The sequence below is a fragment of the Protopterus annectens genome, chromosome 13.part0 (assembly GCF_019279795.1).
Source record: "Protopterus annectens isolate FY-2018-M chromosome 13.part0, PAN1.0, whole genome shotgun sequence".
Classification (NCBI taxonomy): Eukaryota; Metazoa; Chordata; order Ceratodontiformes; family Protopteridae; genus Protopterus; species Protopterus annectens.
In genome coordinates this window covers 633,183,884-633,211,010 of record NC_056747.1, presented here as the reverse complement: position 1 = coordinate 633,211,010, position 27,127 = coordinate 633,183,884, and the positions used below count along the sequence as shown (strand labels likewise).

Here is a 27,127-nt window from a genome sequence, read left to right as displayed (position 1 = left end):
AGAAAAAGAAAAGTTATTTTATCTATAGCTTTGCAATTAAAAAATGTTAGTAGAACATATGTGTAGAAATGCAGTATTTATTGAAAGGAGAACAAGGGAACATAGGTTAGCTTTGAAAGTAAACAATGGAAGAACAGCTAAGCACCAGGATCTAAAAACTGGGAATAATGCAGGCTGAAGGACCAAGCAACACTTAAAGAGTCTAGAAGATATGAAAACAGCTCAGATATCCAGTAAACTGAAAGTGAGTCCACAAATGTTGACAAGCTGCTGAACCCCATTTCCGGGGTGTACATACACTGTTACACAACCTTTCATCAGGCATGATCAATCCACTGCCCCATCCCACTTCAGTTAAGCAAAGAATGCTCTCTCGAGGCGTGTAGCACATGACCTACTAATACTGGAACTGTCATTTTTCAAGAACCCCAGATCGACATACTTCAGCATTAGAACAGAGTATTTTCCCACAGTAACTCTCGCAAAAACAGCTTAATTTCTTCCTGCAATTGTCAACTTTCTTAATTCAACATTTACAGTTACTCCCTGCATTTTCCAGAGAATTGCATCAACAATTAAATAAAGACTGGTGGGTAAAAAGGTACTGCTCCGATTGTTTGGAAGAAAGCATTGCGAAATCACTACCAGTAAGAATATGAAGTTCAAGAAGCCTGTAAAATCCTACATTTTGTTCTAGCAGAGAATCTGTTGTCAATGATTACTGCTGGATCTTTTATTTTTTTTTTTTACATTGGGCTACTGAGGTGAACAAGGTAACTATAAAATAAATCGCTAGACACCAGACTATATCTTGCTGTAGAGAACTGTTTTTAATCACTCACTCTCAAAATTCACGGTCAAAGGAGGCTACAACAAACAACATTATAGTTTGAATTGCTAATAAAAGAAAAAGAAGAGAAGTTTTCTAATTTACAGCCATTCTTTTTACGATAAACAAAACCCAGTACCACATAGTAGCCAACTACTGCTCTCTCTATAACACACTGACAAACCATGAGGCATATCTTAATCTAACACCCCTCACCACAGAACGACTTCAACTAACCTATGCACCCAAAAAAATGAGATTCCTGGATTTCATTAATGCCAGTTCCTATGACTAACTACTCCAAATCCCGAGTGGCTCTAAAATACTAGATCCATTTCCTGCAAATATCGCACCACCCCATGCTCAGAGCTCACAGGTGTCAAATCACTGGTCATATCTGATCACTGTGTAGTAACATTTATTCTACATATGAGAACCGACTCACCTCAAAACCCTTTTATTTTCAAAGACTACTCTAAGGCATATCTACTTCAGCTAACAAACACACTCCTCATGTAGATGATCCTTCTTCACACACACACACACACACACACACACACACACACACACACACACACACACACACTACTTTTCTACTCCTACCTTGAAGCTAATATTGAGGCCTTGGTCTCCATAAAACAAATATAGTCCCAAATTTAAGAACAAACCAATTTGGTGGAATCCTAGTATCAACAAATGATACAACAGGAAAAAGAAATTCCTAGCCCATAAAAGCAAACTTAATACTCCATCAAATAAGGAAAAGATTAAAATGATCAACAAAGAACTTAAAAACAATCATGCAAGAGTAAGGAAGAATTGTGAATCCATGCTAAAAATAACCACAAAGCTTTTATCAGCTGTCAAGAACCTAACAATCAGCAACGCTTTGAATTAATACAAAATAACATCACATTTTCATCCCCTGAGGACATTGCCATCACATTAATGGACAAATTCAGCTAAAACTTTACTCCTCATCTCCCACAAATTGCTCACTGCATATTACTGTACCTACTCCCCAGTCACCTCCGAGGAAGTCCTAAGCACTCTCGCCAAGGCTAAAAGCAGTAGCTCCATGAGCTCTCACAAATGTGCCAGGTTGTCTTCTTGTGAGAGCCAAACACTAACTGACTTATTGCAGCTATTAAGTCTCAGCCTCAGTCCTTAAGTATGGAGGAATACTGTACTGACCCAGGCAACTACAGATCTATCAGCTTCACTAGCCTTATCTGTAAGGCAATGGAATGCATCATTACCAACCTCATAAACAAGAAAACAGAGGTTCTTCAAAACCTAGAACCAAACTAATGCAGGTTTGTAAAAGGCAGCCCCTGCCTCTTGAAGCTGGTGTACTCTTTTAGACAAATCACTAAAGTATTACTCAGGTAAATCAGTTCATACTGCATACCTGGACTTCGCCAAACCCTTCAATACTATTACACATGTGGTAATCATTGGAAAGCTAATCCAATTAAAATGTAAACCTCCATGTTACCTGCTAGATATCAAACTAGCCCACCAACAGCCTGATATTGTTGCAGGTACACTCGCAACTAAAAATGTGGCTGCCAGCAGTGTCCCTCAGGGACTGGTCCTGGGACCACTCTTCTTTGGTATCTAGTTTTCTAATGTTAAAGAAGACACTGAAGGACTGTGGCTGACTAAGTTTGCCACTAACTGCAAACTCTCAGCTGTCAAAAATATGCCATATGACTTGTGTAAGCTCCAGGAGGGGCTAACTCATGCTACCAAAGTAGAGCTTGGACCACAGTCTCAAACTAAGTGCCAGAACATGCAGCATTCTGTCCTTAGGAGCAGGAGTGTCCAGGTTTGCCAATCACATACGTGACTCCCTCCATAAAAATTGACTTTGTCATTGGCAATAAACAATCCTCTTAATATCTTCTGACAACTGTTAGAAAGCCAGACTAATCACAAAGGGCATATCTTCTACATCCAAGTTAGTTACCCCCCCCCCACTGCTCCTCCCTTACTAGACCAATAACAGAATAAAATAACCCCTTCAATATATACTTAAGACATATGACCCAGCTCAAGAAACTACAGCATTTATTTATCAAAAAAATCAAGATCATGTCCTCCTTAAGAGTTACATTGAGCACCTTAACATATCTATCACTCGTGTCCATTTCCTATTAGACCAATGGGAGGAGATCTTTGCCTTGTCAACAGAGCCTTGAAAGAACCATTCCTATGTAACCTCCTATGCATCTACAAACCTAATACCACTCTAAACACCCCCTTAAAGGAGACCTAAACTTCTACTGAACCTTAAATAGGATCTGCTGGCAGGATAGACTTCTTTCACAGAGAATACCTCTTTTATGGAATACACTACTCTTGGAGGTTAAGCAGAGTAGCTCCCAAGTGTAGCCTGGATGAGTGGATGGGCAATTGAAGCACACCCTATGGTCTGTCCCATCTAGCCCTTATGGAAAGCGCCAAAACTATGTCAGAGTCTTGTATTAATTCAGGTCTTGGTAAATGGGCGAGATAGTTAACTAGGCTACAAATAGTATACCTAGTTCCTATAATTCAAACATTCTACATCCTTTCCCCTAAAGAAAGTGAGGGCTGACAGCTACCAGTCTACTAACTTGACAGGCCATTCTTTCTTATTTAGACAATCAACATACTCTGCTATACCATGACAAACATTACAAATGCAAACAACTGTTTACTGCCATGGCCATACCAGTCAACAGTCCTTGATTTACAGAATAACCCTGAATGTGCCACATAATCTTGCCATCCCCTCATAAAAGTTTTGATTTTCTGGTAGACAACCAAGGACTACAGTCAATCAATAATGCCAGTCCATAGTTCTTATGTCAGTCCATAGTTCTTATTGTTCAAAAAATGAATGCTGCTGCAAAATGTGTTGCTCTATTAACGTTTGAGTGAATTAAGAGTAATATAAAGAAACTGTTCCTGATTTTTTGACCACTGGGACTTCTCCCCCACCAAACTATTTTTGTTTTTCTCCAGAATTCTTAAGTAAAGAAGGTGAAATGTATGGTCATGACTCATTTCCTTTTACACAGTCATATTTAGAGTTGCATCTTCAGTTTAAAAATGAGACTGTAATAGATTAAAGAGTGTGTCCGTAGAAAAGGATTACAGACCCCTCCCCCACTTCTCCTCTGCTGTTCTCTGCCTGCTGCTTCTACAGACATACTTCCATGCAAACAACTCTTCTCTCTGCCTAGTGGATGTTGGGGAGACCATATCTTACAATTCATTGAATCAAAGCTATTCCACAATGGCATCCTGACCTTAAGAAAATGGTAATAAGGGGGTGTTACTTGACCAGTCAATAAAGGACATTAAAATAAACTTCCAGTACATTTTGCTTAAAATGGTAACTTTTATAAGACTCCCTTTTTGTTTCTTAACATTTTTTCATCTACACAAGATGCAGACAAAAAAAGTTTATATATTTTCAAAAATTGTTTGCTTCTGTTTCTATAAAGCAGAAATTGAAGCAATGTCAGATATTTACTTTACATTTATTTGCCAGACATGACACATGTTTTTTCCTCTCTCTGCTTCCTACAGCAGCAATGCTTTGGCCTCATACTAGAATAAATAAGGTGGCAAAGGAAATTGGGGTGGGGGGTGCTCCTCCACTCTGCCAATTCAAAATACACTGAAATTAAACAGCATGCCAAAGCTCCGGTCACCTAATACTTTTCCTTAACATTTTCATACAGCTTTGTTTGCAATGTTATAGATTATCCCAAGTGTACTAGGGCAATATTTTCTAATACCAGGTTTTGAACATTTTTTTCAGCTCTTTAAACTTTAAATAATAATCTCCAACATCACAGTGAAAACTTTATATGGGCCACATGAGAGTGGCACAGTCGGAACACAAAAAAAAATCTGATGCAGAAACCCAAATGAGCAACTGTCACAACTACATTTAGCAGAGACAAAATTCTATAGTTTCATTCCAAGACCTTACTACTCCCTGTTACAGCCCACATGCGAGCACCTCTGTTTTACAGTCTATCCAATACTTTTACAGCCCTTTCAAACAACGATGTTGTTCCTTGCCATTGTCAAGCAGTTAGAAACTTATTGCCCAGGTGTGTACCAGGCTGCCTGCAGAATGGCAGTATGTGGTGTGCAACAAAGCCTCATCAATGGGCGAATCTTTCCTTAGTTTGCATAAAAGGACCCACTACAGACATATGCAAAGCTACCGGACACGGTTTAATCAGTGAGAAGCCTTAAACTGCAATAGTTTAGCTCTTGCGCTCACAATGTATAGACCTCATACAACACACATTAAAAGAAACAACACAAAATGTTCCCAGTATTGCTAAGGCTGAAAAAAATCTCTCAAGTGGGAGGAAAAAAACTTTTATAAAACTTTTGCAAGATGCTGCTCGGTTTGTCCGTCCATTCCCCACAGTTCCTACCTTCTTGTGTTTTTCTTTGAAGGGTAATGCCAGCCATGGCATGTCCTGCACGAATTCCTGCCACTTCTTGTGGTCCTGATCTGAAGAAACGAAGACGATCTCCAGCTGCCGACCCCGGGTGCCCCCTCCAGACTCTTTAAACTTGCTATAGAATTCGGCCAGGTTGACGTTAAACTGCTTGCAGGGGGCGCTGAGGCTACTACCGAAGTAAAGCCCCATTAGCGAGCAACCAGCCGCCAGCGAGTGCACGTCCACCTCCTCCTCGCCGCTGCCCCGCTCCCGGCTCCGCAGCAGTCGCTCCCCCAACAGTTCCACCAGAAAGCAGTGTTCCGACATACTCGCGCGTCTCCGCTGTCTCGTCTCTTCCCAGCTAGGGGGGCTGCCAACCCCTTCTAATGGTTGATCCGCTTAACCGGGCAGCAGCAGGGACCGGGCCACTCTTCCTCCTGCCGCCGGACTACACTCCTCCGTCACAAAATGAAGCGCCCGGGCATTCCTGACCAGAGACGGACTGCCTACCGCTACTGCTACCGCCGCCTGCTCTCGCGCTCCCAATGGCTGGCTGCAGCCGACTGGAATGCAACTCCGATTGGCCACGCGCCTTGGGGAGGATTTTTTTTCAAAGCCTGACAGAAACTATACCAATTTAAATCGGCTTTCGTATAATTCCAAACCAAAATATGCACGTTTTACAACAACGAAAGAATACAAAAAGGGCTGCAATGTTCAGAAATGTTTCTGTGTGACGAGACGAGGTACAGCGATAACCGATAACTTAGCTAGGAAGGGGGCTGAACTCCAGAAATTAGGTGCCAAGTCGGATTTGTTGTTGCATGTAACAGAATGAGCATTATTCCTGTTATGGAAGGCGTTCAAGGAGCAGATGTTACAGCCAAGTTCAGACCCTGTTATTCCCGTCGAAAATGTTCGTGAATGAATGGCTTACAATTCGAGCAAAACAGGCTCAAGAATCTCTTAAAAACAAAACGGGAGATTTCTTCATGCATTGGTACTGTGTTTATATATTAGGGAAATTCATATTACTTTTTTAGTTTATATAAGTTACTATCTACACCCTGCAAAATGTTGTCTCAATAACACATATTTGTGCAAGACCAGAATTTTATAACTACCGTGACTAGTTCCTCACCTGCGCTAACTAAAATAACAATCCGGTGAATTTCAATTTCCTATTTAGGAGGAAAAGCTACGTAACACTTGTCTCGCTTGTCTTCGTGTGAATTGGGGGTTGGTGAGTGGGCCTGATAATTACCTTCACGCATAATGCAGCTGTGACCAAGCATCTTGTGATGGATTACCAGCGACAACAATACACTTGGGTACACCTAGGCAACTGTGCGGTTATGCTGTGGAATGTTAACATAATCCATGTAATACCTCAGTTCTCAGGTGTGCCTCATTACGAGGAACGTACCTCTTTTGGGGTCTTAAAAAGTTCATGTTCCTCAAAGTTCCACATTGAAAGGCTCTATCACACACGGTAAATATAAAAAGATCATGCTAATTCATTAAAAGATGTTTTGTATGAATAAAAACAGCATATTTTAATCATTGTATGATCGTCCTAGATGAAGTTGTTAGTAGTAAGCTGTTAGAATGTGTTCCACATTATGAGGGCTAGTGTTCCTCATTTCAGAGATGGAAGGTTGAGAGGTATGATCCATATCAATCACGACTTGCTTGAAAGTAACTGGAAGTGTGCAGAATCTGGTGTCCCTTATATCTGTTTCCTCAAATAAAACTATCACTCCCAGGTTGTTGTGTCTTTCGGCGCCACAGCGGAGATTGGCAGTTGATTTTTACGTACCGAGTTGCCAGCCCTGATGCACAACCTTCAACGAAGGAACGCCCATTCACGCATGTCTCCACGCAGAAGACGTTCTAGCTGCGAGTCGAACCGGACAGTGTCGTACTGTGAGGCGACAACGCTATCACTCCTAGGTGACCAATTTTAATCGTGTGGAAGTTGCATAAAATATGGAATTTTGCTCTAAGGAACTAACGCTTATGTAAGTTCATTTTGACATTGTTTGCATGCACAACTGGTTTGGGATGAAAATAAGATACACATCATTTACAAATCACACCAAATATTTGCTTGAAAGAAATAGCTGTAGCCATGTATTTATTATGCATCAAATCAGTGCCAAATCAAATCAATGCCATCCAATAATATTCAGATGTGAGCAAAGGGCAGAACTTGGAAGGAGGTCAAATAAACCAGGCCATAACATATCACCACAGTCCCTGACCTGTAAATGCTCAACCAACACCAATGGCAGAAGGAATCTACAACCAAACACTGACAGTCCCCTGTCACCATTGTGCCAGATTCCAGTGCCTGAAAGGGGTCTGCCACTTGTGGGATCCCAGGCTGTGGCCACCAGCCTGTCTGCCATGCCATGAGGTGGCCCACTCAAAGAAGGGTAAGCTGTCTGGACCTGCACTGTTCCCCAAGAAGGAATTGCACGCTCCTTTGCAATTTTAGTCTTTCAAGTCTGCCCTTCTACCGCAGTAAGATCACTTGCCCTACATGCCATTCCCCCCCAGCACATTTACCAACCTTGCGATTCTTTTAAGGTTTCCAATAAATAGCTTTCTTCCTGAATGTGGTGAGTGAACTCCATCACATCTGTACGGTTATGGTGAATTGATATTAGTGTGGTGCAGCACCCAACCCCCTAAGTTGCTTACATATTGCCTAATAAATATGTTAGTCAACTTCCTGGTGCTTTCCCCTGCTCTGACATTATTTGATTATCATCAAACTGGTATTCTAATTATATTTGACCACACAAGCTTAATGCTCAGCCACATCTGTCTGAATTGCCTGGACTATTGACAAATTCGACTTTTTAAGGTACAACAATGGGTTGCTTGTGACATCATCCCCACTCATACGTAATACAATTACACTTGGCTCAGGTAATGACTGAAAATACTTTGTTAAAGCTACCAACAGGTGCCTCCACTGCATTCCTCTACTTCCCAGCCAGCAAACCTATGTTTCTTCTTCTTTGAAACCCAGATGCCACCCCAATTCACCCAGTTTTGTCCACCCAGATCTACCCAATTCTGTGGCCATATGGTACACAAGAGTGCCCTAGAATCCACACCTCTGTCAGCTGCTTTATGATACATGCAAAAAAAAAATGCTGATTAGTCATCGGTGGTGGTGCTGCGGTAGCATTGTCGCCTCACAATAAGACGCTGTCCGGTTCGATTCTCAGCTAGAGCGTCTTCTGCGTGGAGACATGCGTGAATGGGCGTACCTTCATTAAAGGTTGTGCGTCAGGGCTGGTAACTCGGCACGTAAAAATCAACTACCAATCATTAGCGGACTGGAGTTCCGCTGTGGCGACCCCTAACCGGGAAAAGCCGAAAGGCGCAACAAGTCATCATGATCTGTACATTCTGTACACTTGCAATCTCTAACCTAGCCACATTACCTCAATTTCTGATGCCTCTTTTGTGTGAGCATGTGATACAGCTTCTTTTTTGAACGAATGAGGTGTTAATTTGCTAATGTCAAGACTCAGCCTCACTATGCCCTCCCAGACTGCTCTGAATTGGTAACCAGACAAGAGAGCATGATTTCTGTGACACAAGAATGATGTGTCATCACTCAGACACATCACCTGGTATTTCTTAATCCATCTAACTATATCCCACCCAGTATCGTTTAGGGGGTCAAGCTTCTTCTGCAGTTTTTTTCCTAGATGGTCCCTTTTACTCTTCCGCACATGAACCCATACCCTTTCAGCGACTATCTTAATATCCCTGAGCTCTGGAACCCTTGGAGGGTTGTCACTCTTAGTATGCTGATATCCTTAACACACCACAAAATGCTATTAAGTATGTTGTCTGAAACAGCCACAGTTCATACACCAAACTATATACCTCTCTCAGAATTCCCCAGAGCCATGCAAAATACTCAGCCAATGGGCTGACAATTCTGCTCTCCTGACCTCCATTTCTGCCCCACCTAAGAGCATCTTTCTAACTGCAAATGTTTGTGCAGTGTCCTGCCAACTTCACGCCCCTTAGGTACCAACTACCAACTCATTACTGCCACATGTGCACTAGCACTATGCCTAGAAATACCCAATTTTTTTAAACTTAAAAAAAAAAAAAAAAAAAAAAAACAATAGCTGTGGTTTATTTCTTATAACATACTCGTGTACTTGCATGCAATGCTTTCTCTGTCATGCCCCACATCTATTTATGTCCTTCTATAGCACCATTGCAGTATTTCACATAGAAGGAATTTCCTGCTCTGTGCAGCCCAATGCCTGGCCAGTATGTAAAAGCCAAAGATCTTGTATGCCCCATACATCACATCTATGCTCCTCATATGGAACACAGGGCATAAAAGGGACATACGGATGCAACTACCCAGAACTTCTTTGCTGCCAGTTTGAATGACATTTTTTGCCAGTTGGCCTGAATGCCTTGTTGCTGTACTGAATATTTTGAAACACCAGATAAGTGCCACTTTGGGGGTTTTTTCTTTTTTAATTTTCTTGGTCTTGTATTTTATTTTGCTATCTAGAGTTCATGTCATCCAAGATGGGGAAATGTCAGTGTGGGGGGCTGATTGCCCATAAGGATCATCACGAACAGTGTCTTTTTGTTTGGGTGCTTCCCATGACAATACCTCTTGTAGTATCTGTAAGGTATTTGTGCCAAAACACTCAAAAGCTGTTTGTCTTCCTGGCCATTTATCTTGGAAAAAAGAAGTCATGTACTCACCATAACATTCCAGTTTGTAGGCCATCTTGCCCTTCATTCTTACATATGGGATCGGAGCTGATCCTCGGCTCTGACTGTGCCTATTTACAAGCTGGAAGTTACTAGTTGGCTCGTGGCTAGGTAGGTATCCCATGGTTCACCAGTACAATCCCCAGATCTTGTTTGCTGCTAACTAGGAGAAATAATAACAAACATACAAAAAGAAGCCAATACTAAAAAGTCTCCATATAATAATGATAATATTTTTCTGGCATAACAAGCAAATGAAAAAGCAAAAACAAGTAAACAAACAGAATAAAATGAAAAAGGATGTCCAAACAGTCACTCGCAAAGTTCTTCTTTAACATTTAAAAAGTTTATTATAACTCCACACGTTTTTGTCACTCTGTTTAGAGTAACTTCTTCAGAAGCAAATGAACCACAAAGTTGCAGTTTGTTTAAAAACGGCGGCGCTAGGTTACATGTGATTGTGCCAGCCAATCAGTAATCTCTAAATGATAAAAGCTCTAAATAATACAAGCAATAGTCTCTAAATAATGAAAACAAGTTCAGGCTAAAACGCAACCTTAACAAATTAATTAAATTATTTAAGTGTACATTCAAAAAAATTACCTATATAAAATCAACTGTATGAAAACAAGGAAACTCATTCTACAAGATAAAATATGTCATGAAATGAGCTTTATAAGAACTAGAAGTAAAAAGTGTCCGTACATAAAAAGCGTTACCAATTCATGGACCATGTTTATATTAAATATCAGCGTTACTCATAAAAAACTGTAAATCTATAAAGTCTCAAAATTTATCCTACAAAATAATGTGTAAAAATTAAAAGTAATTCTATATGTTTATTTATCTCATGCAACTCTTAAGTTTCAATAAGCAAGCAATATTACAGTTATCGTTGAGACCAGGGTGGGAAAATGCATTCAGTGCTAGTTGCCATTCTAATTCAAGAGCCTCTAAGAATAATGAGGTAGGACCCCCCCCCCCCCGATGTCCTGTAATAGTTGGTCAGTCGCTTGAAAATGGAATGTATGTCCCGCATTCAAGTTAATATGCTTAGCAAGGGCATTATAACTTTTATTTTTAGTGATAGCATATATGTGTTCGTAAATACTCTCTCGGAATTTCCGGTCAGTTTTACCTATGTAAAACGCCGGAAAATGTTTGCAATTTGCTAAGTAAAGGATACTTTTAGAGTTGCAATTAAGTTGATGTGAAATGTAATACCTATTGTTCTCCCTTGATTCAAATGAACTCCCTACCTTTATATACTTGCACATCTTGCAGGCTCCACAGGTAAAAGTACCCTTGAGTCTTGTATTATATCTAAACTTTTTGCTTTCGAGGAGGCTTTTCAAGTTAGCGCCTCTTCTATAAACAATTGTAGGTTGGGGGCCAATTCTCTCCATTAATGAGTTGTCTTTACAAAAAAAGTGCCAATTTTTGTATAAAATGAATCTGACCTGGTCACTATCATTGTTGTAGGTGGTGATAAAGCATGTATGATAAAAGTGAACTACGGTCACCATGGCTAACCATAACAGAATTGTGCCTTAGGGACGTCGTCTCATCAATTGATGTTAAAGATTGACGATGGTTGTTAAGTGTATTAACTACATATGTGGAAGTAGCCTCTGAAGGTGTAACTTTGCTAGAAGCTGTCAGAGTTAGTAGTGGGGTAAAGGTTCCTCTATTAAGTTTGTGTTTTATTTCACCAATTAGTTCATTAATTAAGGAAATAGGATATCCTCGATTCAGGATCATGTTTTTCAATAAATGACATTCTGCTAGAAAATCTATTTCAAGTGAGCACATCCTTGCTGCCCTAATAAGTTGTCCTTTTATTATAGATATTTTTTGTTTATATGGATGCGCACTAGAAAAATGTAAAAAATAATTACAATATGAAGGTTTCCTATAAATGGAATGGAACCTTTTATTAACTAGATCTTTAGTAAGTTTAATGTCCAAATAGTCAATACTAATTGTGTCAAATTTGTAAGTAACCTAAAAAAATGTAGTAGTAGAGTTAAAATAGTCAACTATTGATGCTGCTTCATTCACGTTACCTTTAAGGATGATAAAAATATAATCTAAAAATCTTGTGTAGTACACCAAAGAATTTGTGACATCAGGTCTATCAAAGATGAACAACTTTTCCCAATAAGCCATAAAAAGATTAGCTAAACTAGCACCAAATGGGGAGCCCATGGCTGCCCCATGTTTTTGTAGATAGTATTCTCCATTAAACAAGAAAAAGGTGTTTGTCAATATGATGTCAATAAGTTCTGCGACCAAGTCAATTTCACAAATTGGGGCATTTTTTTCTGTCATCATTAGAGCTATCCATTCCACTGCTTCTAGATGTAATGAATGGAAGTATATAAATCAACAATGTCAATGGTGACGAAGTTATGGTCCTGTTCCAGATGTATATTATTCAACATATGTAGAAAGGACCAAGAATCTTTACACACTTGTGGAATGAGTTTTAGAAATTTTTGTAGTATAGAGTCCACTAGTTTAGCACAAGGATATGTTAAGGATGCCCTCCCATCAATGAGGGGCCTCATTGGTGGATTAAATATATCATTGTGTATTTTGGGGATACCGAACCAAGGGTTAGTCGGAAGTAATGGGAAAGATGACGGACAGGACAGGAATACCGGAAATTCTCGGAAGCATAAGGATAAGAAGAAACACTGCAAAAAGCACAAGAGGGAAGGTAAGAATATGCCTATTATGGATCAGAAGTGTTTGCAGTGGTTACAAAGCCAAGGTATATTAGACGAGGAATTAAGGTACTATGAATCTTTGCCTGGAGAACACTGCAAGGTTAATCAAATCATTTCACAGCGTCACGATACTTTGAGGGACTTGGTTGGGATTGACAACAAGCAGACAGCGGAGGACTCTGAGTCAGCCACAACAGTAGGGGGCTCCATGGCTGGAGTTGGGTGTCCCCAAACTAACAATGCACTTTTAGACCAGATGGGAGCTTTATTAGCTCAGCTCAAAGGTAAACAGGATGATGATAAAGTAATGCATCAAGGAAACAAGGGTCAGACTGTGCTGGAAGGGGGGAAGGGAGACTCAGAACTGGTTAAGTACAGTGGTGCAGTTACGTTAGACTTACCACTAGGTTTTCATTTAAGTGAAAAAGTGAAACAACAGATTGCAAGTGGGGAATACATAGATATATTTTCATTGTTGAACAGGGAGGATGAAGAAAAGGAAAGAGATAAGGATGGCAGGGTTGAATATTCAGTAGCCAAAAAAAGGAGGTTACAAGTAAGAAGAACATGGGAAAACTGGGCGATTGGTTACTCCATTTATGCTCAAATTTTAGGTGATAGATGTTCTGCTAAAGCAAAAGACATGTGGACGCACTTTAATAGGGTAACCACGATGCGCTTTGCTCAAGGGGCAACAGATGGTTGAGGTATGATGAGGACTACAGAAGGATGAGGCAGTCATACCCAGAGAGTTCTTGGGCATGGTTGGATTTAGGGCTTTTGTGCTGGCTAGATACAAGCGGAGATGCAGCAACAACAGATTGTGGTTTTCCAGTTAATCAGAATGGGTATAACACTTATAGGTTCGGTTTAACAACAGACAACCAATGGGACAGAACAGACGGGAGTGCTGGAAAGTGTTATCAGTACAACTTCGGTCAGTGTCGGAATCAACTTCAGTGTAGATTTAAGCATCAATGCATGGCTTGTGGTAAGGTAAACCACTCAGCCAAGGCTTGTTTTCGTCTCTCAAACCCCCAGAACAAAAGTTTTTACTCACCCGCCACCTTTAAAGGGTACGCAGCTCCATCTCCCAACGCCGGTAAAAGGGGATATTTTAAGGGAATGGCTCAAAGCGTATCCAGATAGAGAAGCAGCAGCATTACTACAAGAGGGATTCACCAAGTGCTTCAAGATACCAGCAAAAGGTAGGAAGCAAGGGGTTTGGGTCAAGAACTTGAAGTCAGCAGAAGAGCATCCGGACATAGTTAGAGCAAAGATAAATAAAGAATTGGAAGCGGGCAGACTGGCAGGCCCATTTCCCTGCCCACCAAGAAGAGCATTTAAGGTTTCTCCTATCGGCGTAGTACCCAAAAAGAAACCTGGTGAATTTCGGCTTATTCACCACTTATCCTATCCACAAGGAAATTCGGTAAATGATTACATAAATGGGGTAGGGACTTCAGTGCATTATGCGTCTTTTGATGAAGCTGTTAAGAAAGTCATGGAAAAAGGAAGAGGGGCCGTTATGGCAAAAGCTGACATAGAGTCTGCTTTCAGACTTTTAGTGGCTCAGCGGGTAGGGGAAGACAGAGTTGTTCATTATTTAGATGACTTTCTATTCATTGGGAAGGAGGACACAGGGGAATGTCAACAAGCGTTGGATACATTTCAACAGGTATGCAGGGAGTTAGGGGTGCCGCTAGCAAGGGATAAAACAGAGGGCCCGACGAACAGATTGGCTTTCCTGGGTATAGAGATTGATAGCTTCAATGGGCAGTGCAGGCTTCCTATTGACAAGGTGCAGAAATTACGACTACTCTTAAGTCAAGTGCTAACACAGAATAAGATAACCCTTAAACAGTTACAAGAATTAGTAGGGTTAATGAATTTTGCATGCAAAGTGATTCCTGTAGGACGCTCATTTATGAGGCGCTTAGCTGCTAAGGGGTCAGGGTGCACAAAGCCACACCATCGGATTAGGATCACACAAGGTATGAAGGAGGATCTAGGTGTGTGGTGGAGTTTCTTATCAGACTACAATGGGATAGCAATTTGGCAGGAGGGAGACCAGCTACCTCCCGCTCAGTTGTTTACAGATGCAGCGGGGGGAATTGGCTTTGGGGGTTATTTTCAAGATCACTGGTTCAGCATGGCTTGGCCGTCTCAATTGAAAAACAGGGTAGATATTTCAATCGCAGATATGGAATTTTTCCCAGTAGTGGTGGCATTGGAAATTTGGGGAGCACAAATGAAAAACAGAGTAGTCTGGCTGCGTTCTGACAACAATAGTGTAGTGCATATAGTCAATAATCAGCTGGGTGGAAAGGGGGTATTAGGTAGGATGATGAGATATTTTACATTTAAGTGTTTGACATTTAATGTGACAGTTAAGGCACAACACATTCCTGGCATCGATAACTCATTGGCAGATGCCCTTTCTCGTTTGCAGTGGCCCCGTTTCCGGTCGCTGGCCCCAAGGGCGACTCCTTCTCCGACACCAGTGCCAGTTCAATTATGGGCCTTATGGACAGATGACAATGGTTGCTAATGTGTAATTCTCTCAGTAGAAGAACAAGGGTAAGGTACAATAAATGTATACAACAGTTCTTGCAAACTAGAATAACCAGTGGCTGGGAATCCATTTGGCCTTTTCCACCTCACCAAATCAGGTCTTATATCATGGTGATGAAAGAAAAAGGTTGGAGCCTGGGCAGAGCCAGAAGCACATTGTCAGCCTTGAATTGGTTCCATCAGGCTTTGGGTTTGGAAGATCTAGCTAACACTTTCCAAATACGTGCGATGTTTAAAGGTTGGGGGAGACAAACACCCAAGAGGCTGGATAAGAGATACCCTATAGGTCCAGCTGTATTAAGCAAGTTATGGATTGTGGTTTCAGAGGTTTGTTTCTCTACTTATGAGGTATCATTATTTAAGGCTGCCTTTCTGCTGGCTTTTTGTGGGGCATTTAGATGGTCGGAAATTGTCCAACCGAACAAGAAAAGCCAAGGAACAGTACTGCCTTTAGAACATGTACACGTGATGGGTGATGACACCTGGATTTATGTGGCGAAATCTAAAACTGATCAGGAAGGCAAAGGTCAATGGGTAAGAGTAGTTACCCCGGAGGGATTAGAATGGAATGTGACTAAAGTGTTATTGGAGTACCAGGGTTATAGGGGTTTATTAGGTGGACCATTTTTCTGCCATCAGCAAGGTGAACCACTTACACATTATCAGGTGAGAGCAGTCTTAAAGCAGGCAGTTAAGTTGATAGGCTTGGACACAAGCAGGTATACATTGCATTCTTTTCGGATAGGTGCAGCCTCATATGCACATGAAATGGGGATGTCGCAGGCAGACATTATGAGGATGGGTAGATGGAAATCCAAAGCTTATAAAAGTTATGTAAGGTGTAAACAACTCTAACTCTTGTTCATTGCATTTCAGCAGACAAATCCGCAGAACAGAAATACATCTGGATAGTTGGCCATTCCTTTGTTCGGAGACTTCACCTCTGGGTGCAGAACAGGCCGGGCTTACCCTTTCAAAGAGAACAAGCTCCAGGCAAAACAGTTTGGTATGGGGTGTCAGGAATGCAGTAGCACCAGCTTAGCACAGTAATGCAACAAGCAGCGAGAAGTGGTAAACCTCCTGCAGCCATCGTCTTACACCTAGGGGGCAATGATATTGGTCAGCAACCAATACAAGATTTAATTAGTTCTATGGTACGGGAAATTAATTACATACATGAATGCTGGCCACACGCCATTATTTGTTGGTCAGAAGTGGTACAGAGGAAAAGTTGGAAAGGGGTTAGGTCCATAAAAGCTGTGGAAAGAATGAGACGGAGAATTAATAATTCTATGGATAAGATTTTAAAGGCCATTAAGGGGTTGTACATTCCCCACCCTGGCATTCGGGTCTGGTGGCCAGACAGGTATGAGAAAGATGGGGTTCATTTATCGGAAAAAGGTTCACAGGTATTTTACAAGGAATTACAGGCAGTTTTAGCTCTGAAGGGCATTCACCTAGAGTAGGTTGAGATGTGCTGGCGGAAGGGAGGAACATTCCTCCCTTCTGTGGCGGAAGGCAGGAAAGGTAAGGGAGGCCAAGGCAAGTGGGGGGGGAGGTCACAGGACTTTTCAGCTGGACCTTCCACAGGCCAGACAGCCCCGAGGGATTGTTGCCAGGGGACTTATCAGCCCGGCAATGGCCCCCCTTGGCAGATTGTAAGGCCCAGAAGAATTGTGATGAACTGTAAAAGTTGTTATGAAATGGGTATGATACATAAAAAGGGCCGGATATCGACAGTGCTGTCTGTTGTCCTGTAGGCGTAGTGGAATGCTATGAAAGAAATAAATGGCCTCCCTGATATTCCTGCCTTGCGCACATCTCATAATAATTGGTTTATTAGAGAAAGTCATTGACAATGATTGGCAATAAACACATGGCTGCGCCATTTAATCCATCTGAAGTCTCTGTGTTATTATTATTTACCTGCTTAGTTACCTTGATTTGTTGGACATGGAATTTGAGGCATATGTCCACAAGGATGCAATGGATTGACAATGTGCTGAGCTGGTTCTGCATATGTATAGCTCAATACTGAATGAATCATTAATGGAAATGTGGTGTTAGAATTGCAGAGCTGAACAATGTAACGAATGTTTAGATAACAGGTATGGGTAAGCATTTAGAGTAAGAGATCTGTGACTAGGTATGAATTCTGTTTTGTAAAAGACAGGTAGAGCTGTACCAATCTCAGACAACAACAGATTGCAAGCCAAATCGCAGCAAGCTGCCATTTGTCTGAGGCAGGTCAGCTCGGACTCAGGTTTCAGTGGGGGGAGGGGGGGGGCAGGTAGGGCCAGGATAGGTAGGAGGGTAAGGTGGGATGGGCTGGCTAGAGGAAGGATTGAAAAGGCTGGGAACAAACCGAATCAGTCTTCTTGATCCCTACCTGGACAGCTGGTCCCACCCAACCCACCCCCTCGTAAAAGCAGGGGGTTGTTGACAGTCAGTTTCAGGGTCAGACAAGGTATTCAGGGAACCCGGTGACCGTAAGGTGATCGCATTAGGGGTCGAGAAGGAATTTCCTGTTTTTCCCAATGGGTTTTTTCAGGTTTTCGCCTTCTCCTCCGGGTAAGATAGATAGGTCAGGCTAGTCTGTCGCAGTCATGTAAGCGGAAGGCAGGAAAGGTAAGGGAGGCCAAGGCAAGTGGGGGGGGAGGTCACAGGACTTTTCAGCTGGACCTTCCACAGGCCAGACAGCCCCAAGGGATTGTTGCCAGGGGACTTATCAGCCCGGCAATGGCCCCCCTTGGCAGATTGTAAGGTGGCCCAGAAGAATTGTGATGAACTGTGAAAAAGTTGTTATGAAATGGGTATGATACATAAAAAGGGCCAGATATCGACAGTGCTGTCTGTTGTCCTGTAGGCGTAGTGGAATGCTATGAAAGAAATAAATGGCCTCCCTGATATTCCTGCCTTGCGCACATCTCATAATAATTGGTTTATTAGAGAAAGTCATTGACAATGATTGGCAATAAACACATGGCTGCGGCCATTTAATCCATCTGAAGTCTCTGTGTTATTATTATTTACCTGCTTAGTTACCTTGATTTGTTGGACATGGAATTTGAGGCATATGTCCACAAGGATGCAATGGATTGACAATGTGCTGAGCTGGTTCTGCATATGTATAGCTCAATACTGAATGAATCATTAATGGAAATGTGGTGTTAGAATTGCAGAGCTGAACAATGTAACGAATGTTTAGATAACAGGTATGGGTAAGCATTTAGAGTAAGAGATCTGTGACTAGGTATGAATTCTGTTTTTGTAAAAGACAGGTAGAGCTGTACCAATCTCAGACAACAACAGATTGCAAGCCAAATCGCAGCAAGCTGCCATTTGTCTGAGGCAGGTCAGCTCGGACTCAGGTTTCAGTGGGGGGAGGGGGGGGCAGGTAGGGCCAGGATAGGTAGGAGGGTAAGGTGGGATGGGCTGGCTAGAGGAAGGATTGAAAAGGCTGGGAACAAACCAAATCAGTCTTCTTGATCCCTACCTGGACAGCTGGTCCCACCCAACCCACCCCCTCGTAAAAGCAGGGGGTTGTTGACAGTCAGTTTCAGGGTCAGACAAGGTATTCAGGGAACCCGGTGACCGTAAGGTGATCGCATTAGGGGTCGAGAAGGAATTTCCTGTTTTTCCCAATGGGTTTTCAGGTTTTCGCCTTCTCCTCCGGGTAAGATAGATAGGTCAGGCTAGTCTGTCGCAGTCATGTAAGCGGAAGGCAGGAAAGGTAAGGGAGGCCAAGGCAAGTGGGGGGGGAGGTCACAGGACTTTTCAGCTGGACCTTCCACAGGCCAGACAGCCCCAAGGGATTGTTGCCAGGGGACTTATCAGCCCGGCAATGGCCCCCCTTGGCAGATTGTAAATGCCCAGAAGAATTGTGATGAACTGTGTAAAAGTTGTTATGAAATGGGTATGATACATAAAAAGGGCCGGATATCGACAGTGCTGTCTGTTGTCCTGTAGGCGAGTGGAATGCTATGAAAGAAATAAATGGCCTCCCTGATATTCCTGCCTTGCGCACATCTCATAATAATTGGTTTATTAGAGAAAGTCATTGACAATGATTGGCAATAAACACATGGCTGCGGCCATTTAATCCATCTGAAGTCTCTGTGTTATTATTATTTACCTGGTTAGTTACCTTGATTTGTTGGACATGGAATTTGAGGCATATGTCCACAAGGATGCAATGGATTGACAATGTGCTGAGCTGGTTCTGCATATGTATAGCTCAATACTGAATGAATCATTAATGGAAATGTGGTGTTAGAATTGCAGAGCTGAACAATGTAACGAATGCTTAGATAACAGGTATGGGTAAGCATTTAGAGTAAGAGATCTGTGACTAGGTATGAATTCTGTTTTTGTAAAAGACAGGTAGAGCTGTACCAATCTCAGACAACTGGAAGTGTGCAAAATCTGGTGTCCCTTATATCTGTTTCCTCAAATAAAACTATCACTCCCAGGTTGTTGTGTCTTTCGGCGCCACAGCGGAGATTGGCAGTTGATTTTTACGTACCGAGTTGCCAGCCCTGATGCACAACCTTCAACGAAGGAACGCCCATTCACGCATGTCTCCACGCAGAAGACGTTCTAGCTGCGAGTCGAACCGGACAGTGTCGTACTGTGAGGCGACAACGCTATCACTCCTAGGTGACCAATTTTAATCGTGTGGAAGTTGCATAAAATATGGAATTTTGCTCTAAGGAACTAACGCTTATGTAAGTTCATTTTGACATTGTTTGCATGCACAACTGGTTTGGGATGAAAATAAGATACACATCATTTACAAATCACACCAAATATTTGCTTGAAAGAAATAGCTGTAGCCATGTATTTATTATGCATCAAATCAGTGCCAAATCAAATCAATGCCATCCAATAATATTCAGATGTGAGCAAAGGGCAGAACTTGGAAGGAGGTCAAATAAACCAGGCCATAACATATCACCACAGTCCCTGACCTGTAAATGCTCAACCAACACCAATGGCAGAAGGAATCTACAACCAAACACTGACAGTCCCCTGTCACCATTGTGCCAGATTCCAGTGCCTGAAAGGGGTCTGCCACTTGTGGGATCCCAGGCTGTGGCCACCAGCCTGTCTGCCATGCCATGGGGTGGCCCACTCAAAGAAGGGTAAGCTGTCTGGACCTGCACCGTTCCCCAAGAAGGAATTGCACGCTCCTTTGCAATTTTAGTCTTTCAAGTCTGCCCTTCTACCGCAGTAAGATCACTTGCCCTACATGCCATTCCCCCCCAGCACATTTACCAACCTTGCGATTCTTTTAAGGTTTCCAATAAATAGCTTTCTTCCTGAATGTGGTGAGTGAACTCCATCACATCTGTACGGTTATGGTGAATTGATATTAGTGTGGTGCAGCACCCAACCCCCTAAGTTGCTTACATATTGCCTAATAAATATGTTAGTCAACTTCCTGGTGCTTTCCCCTGCTCTGACATTATTTGATTATCATCAAACTGGTATTCTAATTATATTTGACCACACAAGCTTAATGCTCAGCCACATCTGTCTGAATTGCCTGGACTATTGACAAATTCGACTTTTTAAGGTACAACAATGGGTTGCTTGTGACATCATCCCCACTCATACGTAATACAATTACACTTGGCTCAGGTAATGACTGAAAATACTTTGTTAAAGCTACCAACAGGTGCCTCCACTGCATTCCTCTACTTCCCAGCCAGCAAACCTATGTTTCTTCTTCTTTGAAACCCAGATGCCACCCCAATTCACCCAGTTTTGTCCACCCAGATCTACCCAATTCTGTGGCCATATGGTACACAAGAGTGCCCTAGAATCCACACCTCTGTCAGCTGCTTTATGATACATGCAAAAAAAAAAATGCTGATTAGTCATCGGTGGTGGTGCTGCGGTAGCATTGTCGCCTCACAATAAGACGCTGTCCGGTTCGATTCTCAGCTAGAGCGTCTTCTGCGTGGAGACATGCGTGAATGGGCGTACCTTCATTAAAGGTTGTGCGTCAGGGCTGGTAACTCGGCACGTAAAAATCAACTACCAATCATTAGCGGACTGGAGTTCCGCTGTGGCGACCCCTAACTGGGAAAAGCCGAAAGACACAACAAGTCATCATGATCTGTACATTCTGTACACTTGCAATCTCTAACCTAGCCACATTACCTCAATTTCTGATGCCTCTTTTGTGTGAGCATGTGATACAGCTTCTTTTTTGAATGAATGAGGTGTTAATTTGCTAATGTCAAGACTCAGCCTCACTATGCCCTCCCAGACTGCTCTGAATTGGTAACCAGACAAGAGAGCATGATTTCTGTGACACAAGAATGATGTGTCATCACTCAGACACATCACCTGGTATTTCTTAATCCATCTAACTATATCCCACCCAGTATCGTTTAGGGGGTCAAGCTTCTTCTGCAGTTTTTTTCCTAGATGGTCCCTTTTACTCTTCCGCACATGAACCCATACCCTTTCAGTGACTATCTTAATATCCCTGAGCTCTGGAACCCTTGGAGGGTTGTCACTCTTAGTATGCTGATATCCTTAACACACCACAAAATGCTATTAAGTATGTTGTCTGAAACAGCCACAGTTCATACACCAAACTATATACCTCTCTCAGAATTCCCCAGAGCCATGCAAAATACTCAGCCAATGGGCTGACACAATTCTGCTCTCCTGACCTCCATTTCTGCCCCACCTAAGAGCATCTTTCTAACGGCAAATGTTTGTGCAGTGTCCTGCCAACTTCACGCCCCTTAGGTACCAACTACCAACTCATTACTGCCACATGTGCACTAGCACTATGCCTAGAAATACCCAATTTTTTTAAACTTAAAAAAAAAAAACAAAAAAAAAACAATAGCTGTGGTTTATTTCTTATAACATACTCGTGTACTTGCATGCAATGCTTTCTCTGTCATGCCCCACATCTATTTATGTCCTTCTATAGCACCATTGCAGTATTTCACATAGAAGGAATTTCCTGCTCTGTGCAGCCCAATGCCTGGCCAGTATGTAAAAGCCAAAGATCTTGTATGCCCCATACATCACATCTATGCTCCTCATATGGAACACAGGGCATAAAAGGGACATACGGATGCAACTACCCAGAACTTCTTTGCTGCCAGTTTGAATGACATTTTTTGCCAGTTGGCCTGAATGCCTTGTTGCTGTACTGAATATTTTGAAACACCAGATAAGTGCCACTTTGGGGTTTTTTTTTCTTTTTTAATTTTCTTGGTCTTGTATTTTATTTTGCTATCTAGAGTTCATGTCATCCAAGATGGGGAAATGTCAGTGTGGGGGGCTGATTGCCCATAAGGATCATCACGAACAGTGTCTTTTTTGTTTGGGTGCTTCCCATGACAATACCTCTTGTAGTATCTGTAAGGTATTTGTGCCAAAAACACTCAAAAGCTGTTTGTCTTCCCTGGCCATTTATCTTGGAAAAAAAAGAAGTCATGTACTCACCATAACATTCCAGTTTGTAGGCCATCTTGCCCTTCATTCTTACATATGGGATCGGAGCTGATCCTCGGCTCTGACTGTGCCTATTTACAAGCTGGAAGTTACTAGTTGGCTCGTGGCTAGGTAGGTATCCCATGGTTCACCAGTACAATCCCCAGATCTTGTTTGCTGCTAACTAGGAGAAATAATAACAAACATACAAAAAGAAGCCAATACTAAAAAGTCTCCATATAATAATGATAATATTTTTCTGGCATAACAAGCAAATGAAAAAGCAAAAACAAGTAAACAAACAGAATAAAATGAAAAAGGATGTCCAAACAGTCACTCGCAAAGTTCTTCTTTAACATTTAAAAAGTTTATTATAACTCCACACGTTTTTGTCACTCTGTTTAGAGTAACTTCTTCAGAAGCAAATGAACCACAAAGTTGCAGTTTGTTTAAAAACGGCGGCGCTAGGTTACATGTGATTGTGCCAGCCAATCAGTAATCTCTAAATGATAAAAGCTCTAAATAATACAAGCAATAGTCTCTAAATAATGAAAACAAGTTCAGGCTAAAACGCAACCTTAACAAATTAATTAAATTATTTAAGTGTACATTCAAAAAAATTACCTATATAAAATCAACTGTATGAAAACAAGGAAACTCATTCTACAAGATAAAATATGTCATGAAATGAGCTTTATAAGAACTAGAAAAAGTGTCCGTACATAAAAAGCGTTACCAATTCATGGACCATGTTTATATTAAATATCAGCGTTACTCATAAAAAACTGTAAATCTATAAAGTCTCAAAATTTATCCTACAAAATAATGTGTAAAAATTAAAAGTAATTCTATATGTTTATTTATCTCATGCAACTCTTAAGTTTCAATAAGCAAGCAATATTACAGTTATCGTTGAGACCAGGGTGGGAAAATGCATTCAGTGCTAGTTGCCATTCTAATTCAAGAGCCTCTAAGAATAATGAGGTAGGACCCCCCCCCCGATGTCCTGTAATAGTTGGTCAGTCACTTGAAAATGGAATGTATGTCCCGCATTCAAGTTAATATGCTTAGCAAGGGCATTATAACTTTTATTTTTAGTGATAGCATATATGTGTTCGTAAATACTCTCTCGGAATTTCCGGTCAGTTTTACCTATGTAAAACGCCGGACAATTTTTGCAATTTGCTAAGTAAATGATACTTTTAGAGTTGCAATTAAGTTGATGTGAAATGTAATACCTATTGTTCTCCCTTGATTCAAATGAACTCCCTACCTTTATATACTTGCACATCTTGCAGGCTCCACAGGTAAAAGTACCCTTGAGTCTTGTATTATATCTAAACTTTTTGCTTTCGAGGAGGCTTTTCAAGTTAGCGCCTCTTCTATAAACAATTGTAGGTTGGGGGCCAATTCTCTCCATTAATGAGTTGTCTTTACAAAAAAAGTGCCAATTTTTGTATAAAATGAATCTGACCTGGTCACTATCATTGTTGTAGGTGGTGATAAAGCATGTATTATAAAAGTGAACTACGGTCACCATGGCTAACCATAACAGAATTGTGCCTTAGGGACGTCGTCTCATCAATTGATGTTAAAGATTGACGATGGTTGTTAAGTGTATTAACTATATATGTGGAAGTAGCCTCTGAAGGTGTAACTTTGCTAGAAGCTGTCAGAGTTAGTAGTGGGGTAAAGGTTCCTCTATTAAGTTTGTGTTTTATTTCACCAATTAGTTCATTAATTAAGGAAATAGGATATCCTCGATTCAGGATCATGTTTTTCAATAAATGACATTCTGCTAGAAAATCTATTTCAAGTGAGCACATCCTTGCTGCCCTAATAAGTTGTCCTTTTATTATAGATATTTTTTGTTTATATGGATGCGCACTAGAAAAATGTAAAAAATAATTACAATATGAAGGTTTCCTATAAATGGAATGGAACCTTTTATTAACTAGATCTTTAGTAAGTTTAATGTTCAAATAGTCAATACTAATTGTGTCAAATTTGTAAGTAACCTAAAAAAATGTAGTAGTAGAGTTAAAATAGTCAACTATTGATGCTGCTTCATTCACGTTACCTTTAAGGATGATAAAAATATAATCTAAAAATCTTGTGTAGTACACCAAAGAATTTGTGACATCAGGTCTATCAAAGATGAACAACTTTTCCCAATAAGCCATAAAAAGATTAGCTAAACTAGCACCAAATGGGGAGCCCATGGCTGCCCCATGTTTTTGTAGATAGTATTCTCCTTTAAACAAGAAAAAGGTGTTTGTCAATATGATGTCAATAAGTTCTGCGACCAAGTCAATTTCACAAATTGGGGCATTTTTTTCTGTCATCATTAGAGCTATCCATTCCACTGCTTCTAGATGTAATGAATGGAAGTATATAAATCAACAATGTCAATGGTGACGAAGTTATGGTCCTGTTCCAGATGTATATTATTCAACATATGTAGAAAGGACCAAGAATCTTTACACACTTGTGGAATGAGTTTTAGAAATTTTTGTAGTATAGAGTCCACTAGTTTAGCACAAGGATATGTTAAGGATGCCCTCCCATCAATGAGGGGCCTCATTGGTGGATTAAATATATCATTGTGTATTTTGGGGATACCGAACATAATAGGTGTATTAGGAAAAGGAATATTGATATAACTGAATGTATCAATATCTATTTTTGCTTCGATGAGTAAGTCTCTGAAATAACTTCTAACATTTGACTGTGCCACATTAAACTCATGCAAAGAAGACTTAGAGTAGGCTGGGTTGTCTAAGACCAATTCCATCTTGCTATTGTAATCAGTAACATCAAGTATTACCAACCCCCCACCTTTGTCCGGTTTGATAATACGCACTTGTAAAGATCTCAAGAGGTTCAAAGCTTGCACCTGCTTATAGCTGACATTATGATGTTGATGGTGGACTGTGTGTGTCCTTGCATATGGTATGTGTCTTATGTCCAATTCACATATGTTCTCGAAGAGGTTCAATAAAGGGTGCAATGGTGGATTGAATGTACTAGCTGGTTTAAAGCAACAGCGAGGAGGGTCAATGTTACCCAGAAGGAAATTTAAATTTGATTTCCTAACATAACACTTAAAGTCAATTAAGGTTTTAGCTATATTTATGTTTTTACTAGAGACAAAGGTGTTACCTTTTGCCAATAAGTCAATTAGAGACGGTTTAATAGTAATAGATGAAAAGTTATAGATGTTAAAGTCACCACGAGAGTTTTTAAGAATGTCCAATTTAATTGAAGTGGATCTATGGACTTTCTCTTTCAGCGGTTGTTCCAGCCCTTGTTCCCCTGGTTTTGAGGGCGATGCAGGTGTGTCGTGGTCCTGGCATTTGTCTCCTGGTGAAAAAACAGTTCAGACTGGTGGTTGTTACAAGTTTGTCCGGTAGGTTGAGCATTAGAATGGTTGTTGTTAGAGCGCAGTCTTTCACTGCGTCTCACAGAAACAGAAGGTTGCTGGTTATTTTCTTCGTCAGCAGTATTATCTTCAGGAGTGTTTACAAAATTGTCAGTTGGAACAGAACCATTTGGAAAATTGACTGTCTTATTATTTTGCCACATCTGGGCTGCTTGTGGTTTGGGATACGCCAGACCATTCCTATAAGCCAAACGGTCGCGGTTTTTTTAAGCCTATCCAAAAGTTGTTCTATACTAGTGAATACTCTCCCATAATCATATCGGTATCTGGGAAAGTCTAAGTCAGATTTAATGTCTTTGTCCAAGTCATTAACTTCTATAGAGATACTTTCAATTTGTAAAGAATAGTGCTTTACCATTAATTCCATTAATTGGAAACCTGAAAGGTCAAAAAAGCACAACAGTTCTTTATGAAACACTGAATCTGGTAGAAGACCAGTAGGAAACTGATGGTAATGGAGACCTTTAGAAACTAGTTTCTCTGCTAAGCACTGTTTGAAGTAAACAACTTCAAGTTGAAGTTTTTTTAGTTTCAGCAGTTTTAGGTCAAATAATTTCAGTTTTTCAGAAATTAAGTGTGTACTCACTGGTGTAGGTGTGATGTTCTCGGCTGGTCGTTCCTGGTTGAGGGTAAAGCCTGTAGAAAGTTTTCCTGTGTCATTTACCCAGTCTAGTAGTGAAGGAACGCCAATAAGCTCGGTAGCACCTATATTATTCTCAGCAGCATATGCTGTAGAATTAGTGTTGCAGCGAGTACCCTGACCTGGTGGTAGTGATCCTGAACTCAATTCCATTCTGTCGCCAACAGAACCAAGAGTCACAGAATGGTTAGAAATGTTGTTGTGTAAATT

At 41.0% G+C, this 27,127-nt stretch overlaps 2 protein-coding genes across 3 annotated transcripts in view; one reads left to right on the top strand and one right to left on the bottom strand.

Annotated features, from left to right (window-relative positions):
- The window catches only part of NXN (nucleoredoxin), a 1,413,319-nt gene extending 1,406,541 nt beyond the window's left edge, over positions 1-6,778 (bottom strand). Inside the window, exon 1 of one of the 2 annotated variants that reach the window (XM_044054313.1) lies at positions 5,281-6,778. In XM_044054313.1, the coding sequence (XP_043910248.1) occupies positions 5,281-5,616 (336 nt within the window). In that variant the 5' untranslated portion in view covers positions 5,617-6,778. The remainder of the gene's footprint in view (positions 1-5,280) is intronic. The other variant, XM_044054314.1, reaches the window with a different exon arrangement.
- A 6,710-nt stretch (positions 6,779-13,488) lies between these two features.
- Positions 13,489-18,372, top strand: LOC122787541. Its single transcript, XM_044054312.1, has 2 exons — positions 13,489-16,895; positions 17,997-18,372. The coding sequence occupies exon 1, from the start codon at positions 14,299-14,301 to the stop codon at positions 15,343-15,345; it is 1,047 nt and encodes a 348-aa protein (XP_043910247.1). The 5' UTR covers positions 13,489-14,298; the 3' UTR covers positions 15,346-16,895; positions 17,997-18,372.
- The last annotated feature ends 8,755 nt before the right edge of the window (positions 18,373-27,127 follow it).